At 38.6% G+C, this 2,205-nt stretch overlaps 1 protein-coding gene across 1 annotated transcript; it reads left to right on the forward strand.

The window, feature by feature from the left end:
• The first annotated feature begins 234 nt into the window (after positions 1 to 234).
• OR2T75 (olfactory receptor family 2 subfamily T member 75) lies at positions 235 to 1,158 on the forward strand. The gene has a single exon (NM_001391749.1). It carries the CDS (start codon positions 235 to 237, stop codon positions 1,156 to 1,158), a length of 924 nt encoding a protein of 307 aa, NP_001378678.1.
• The last annotated feature ends 1,047 nt before the right edge of the window (positions 1,159 to 2,205 follow it).

Here is a 2,205-nt window from a genome sequence, read left to right on the forward strand (position 1 = left end):
AAAAATAGCCAAAGTAATTATTCATAATTTTTTAGTTATTAACAGTTTTTTCTGCTTTTGATTCATTTTGATTATATCAATCAATGAATATATCATTGTGTGAAATATATTGACTAACTTTATTTAAAACATTAAAAGTTTGAGTTACAGAGAAGTGGAATGATAGGTCAAGAAGAACCACCTTAACTGGGATGTAGGGCTTTGAATCAGGACCTTGGATTCCATACTCAGCACATGTCCAGAAGTTATGAAGTCAAACTAAGATTGTTAGATGATGAAAGTCCCTTCCTTCTCCATTTTTCCGTTGACAGAATCACACCAGAAGAAATCATGGAGAAGAGAAACACAAACTCAGACTTCATTCTTCTAAGACTCTTTAAACACACAGGACCCCACCTCTTTCTCTTCATGGTGGTGCTGACAATGGCCATGGCTTCTTTTATGGGCAATGCCATCATGCTTCTCCTGATTTACTGGGACCCGTGGCTCCACACACCCATGTACTTCCTACTGAGCCAACTCTCCCTCATGGATGTGATGCTGGTTGCCACCATCGTGCCCAAAATGGCTGCTGACTATTTGACAGGAAAGAAGTCCATCTCCCCTGCTGGCTGTGGGTTGCAGATTTTCTTCTATCTTACTGTGGGAGGGGGTGAGTGCTTCCTCTTAGCAGCCATGTCTTCTGACCGCTATGTGGCTGTTTATCATCCACTGAGATATCCTGTCCTCATGAGCTGGCAATTATGCCTGAGAATGACTTTGGGGTCTTGGTTCCTGGGGGCAGCTGATGGGCTCATGCAGGCTGCTGCTACCCTGAGCTTACCATTTTGCAGCACATGTGAGATCAATCACTTCTTCTGTGAGGCCCCCATGCTGGTGCACTTGGCTTGTGCTGACACATCTGTCTTCAAAAATGTAATGTATATCTGCTGTGTGTTAATGCTTCTGGTCCCGTTCTCACTCATCCTGAACTCATACAGTTTTATCCTCTTTGCTGTTCTCCAGATGCATTCTAGAGAAGCACGCAAGAAGACTTTTGCCACCTGCTCCTCACATTTGGCTGTGGTGGGACTTTTTTATGGAGCTTCTATTTTTATTTACATGAGACCCAAATCCTACAGGTCGGCTAGCCACGATAAGGTCATGTCAGCATTCTAAGCTATCTTCACCCCTGTGCTGAACCCCTTCATCTATAGTCTGAGGAACAGTGAGGTCAAGGGAATCTTGAAAAGGTGGCTTGGGAAATGTGCAAATTAAAATGAGAGCAAACTTAGTGTCACTCTTGAAGATTATGGAATGCTAAATGAGTCTAATTTCCTGAAGTCATTAACATTTAAATATATTGCAATTCTCTCTCCTTCAGGGATGCATGAAGGGAAAGTTCATTGATCAGTATAATAGGAAGTTGTTAAGAATTATGTAAGACTACCATACTAAGAGATACTATTTCTTGATCACTTACTATTTGCTATCCTTCAACTAAGCAATTTTTATATATTTTGCATCCTATTAACAACTGCATGATTTAAGTACTTTGACATCCATCTTCTAAATGAGAAAATAGAGGCATGGAAAATTAAATATTATTCTCAGTATCACACAGCAAAAAGATGTTAAAATATGACTCCCAAGATTATCCTTTAAGCTGGTATATTTATTTCTGTCCAATATGTTTTTTTTTTTTTTATTTTCTAAGTGTTTTATGGTCTCAGGTCTTATGTTCAAGACTTTATTCCATTTGGAGTTACTTTTTGTGCATGGTGTGAGATAACTGTATATTTCCGCTCTTTTGCATGTGGCTGTCCAGTTTTCCTAACTTCATTTATTAAAGAGATTTTCCTTTCTCCTTTGTATATGTTTGGATCCATTGTCCAAAATTAGTTGTCCATAGATATGTGGTTTTATTTTTGGGCTCTCAATTCTGTTCCCCTGATCAGTGTGTCTGTTTACCTGCCAGTATCGTGCTATTTTGATCACAATAGCATTGTAGTATATTTTGAACTCAGGGAGTGTGAGACCTCCAACATTGTTCTTTATAAGAAATGTTGAAAGGAGCCCTACTTTCTGAAACAAAAAGGTGAAGGATTACAAAGTTTTGAACAAGGAGATAAATAGAATCAGAAAATCGCAGCTCTATATCAGAATAGGTTAGTAAACATGTATAACATAAATGGACTGAAGCCATCAAAAATAACTATATCCACT

The sequence above is a fragment of the Equus caballus genome, chromosome 15 (genome assembly GCF_041296265.1).
Source record: "Equus caballus isolate H_3958 breed thoroughbred chromosome 15, TB-T2T, whole genome shotgun sequence".
NCBI classification, from domain to species: Eukaryota; Metazoa; Chordata; class Mammalia; order Perissodactyla; family Equidae; genus Equus; species Equus caballus.

Excerpts from the sequence above, each read along its gene's own strand:
- OR2T75 (NM_001391749.1), top strand. The coding sequence starts at position 235 with ATGTCCAGAAGTTATGAAGTCAAACTAAGATTGTTAGATGATGAAAGT.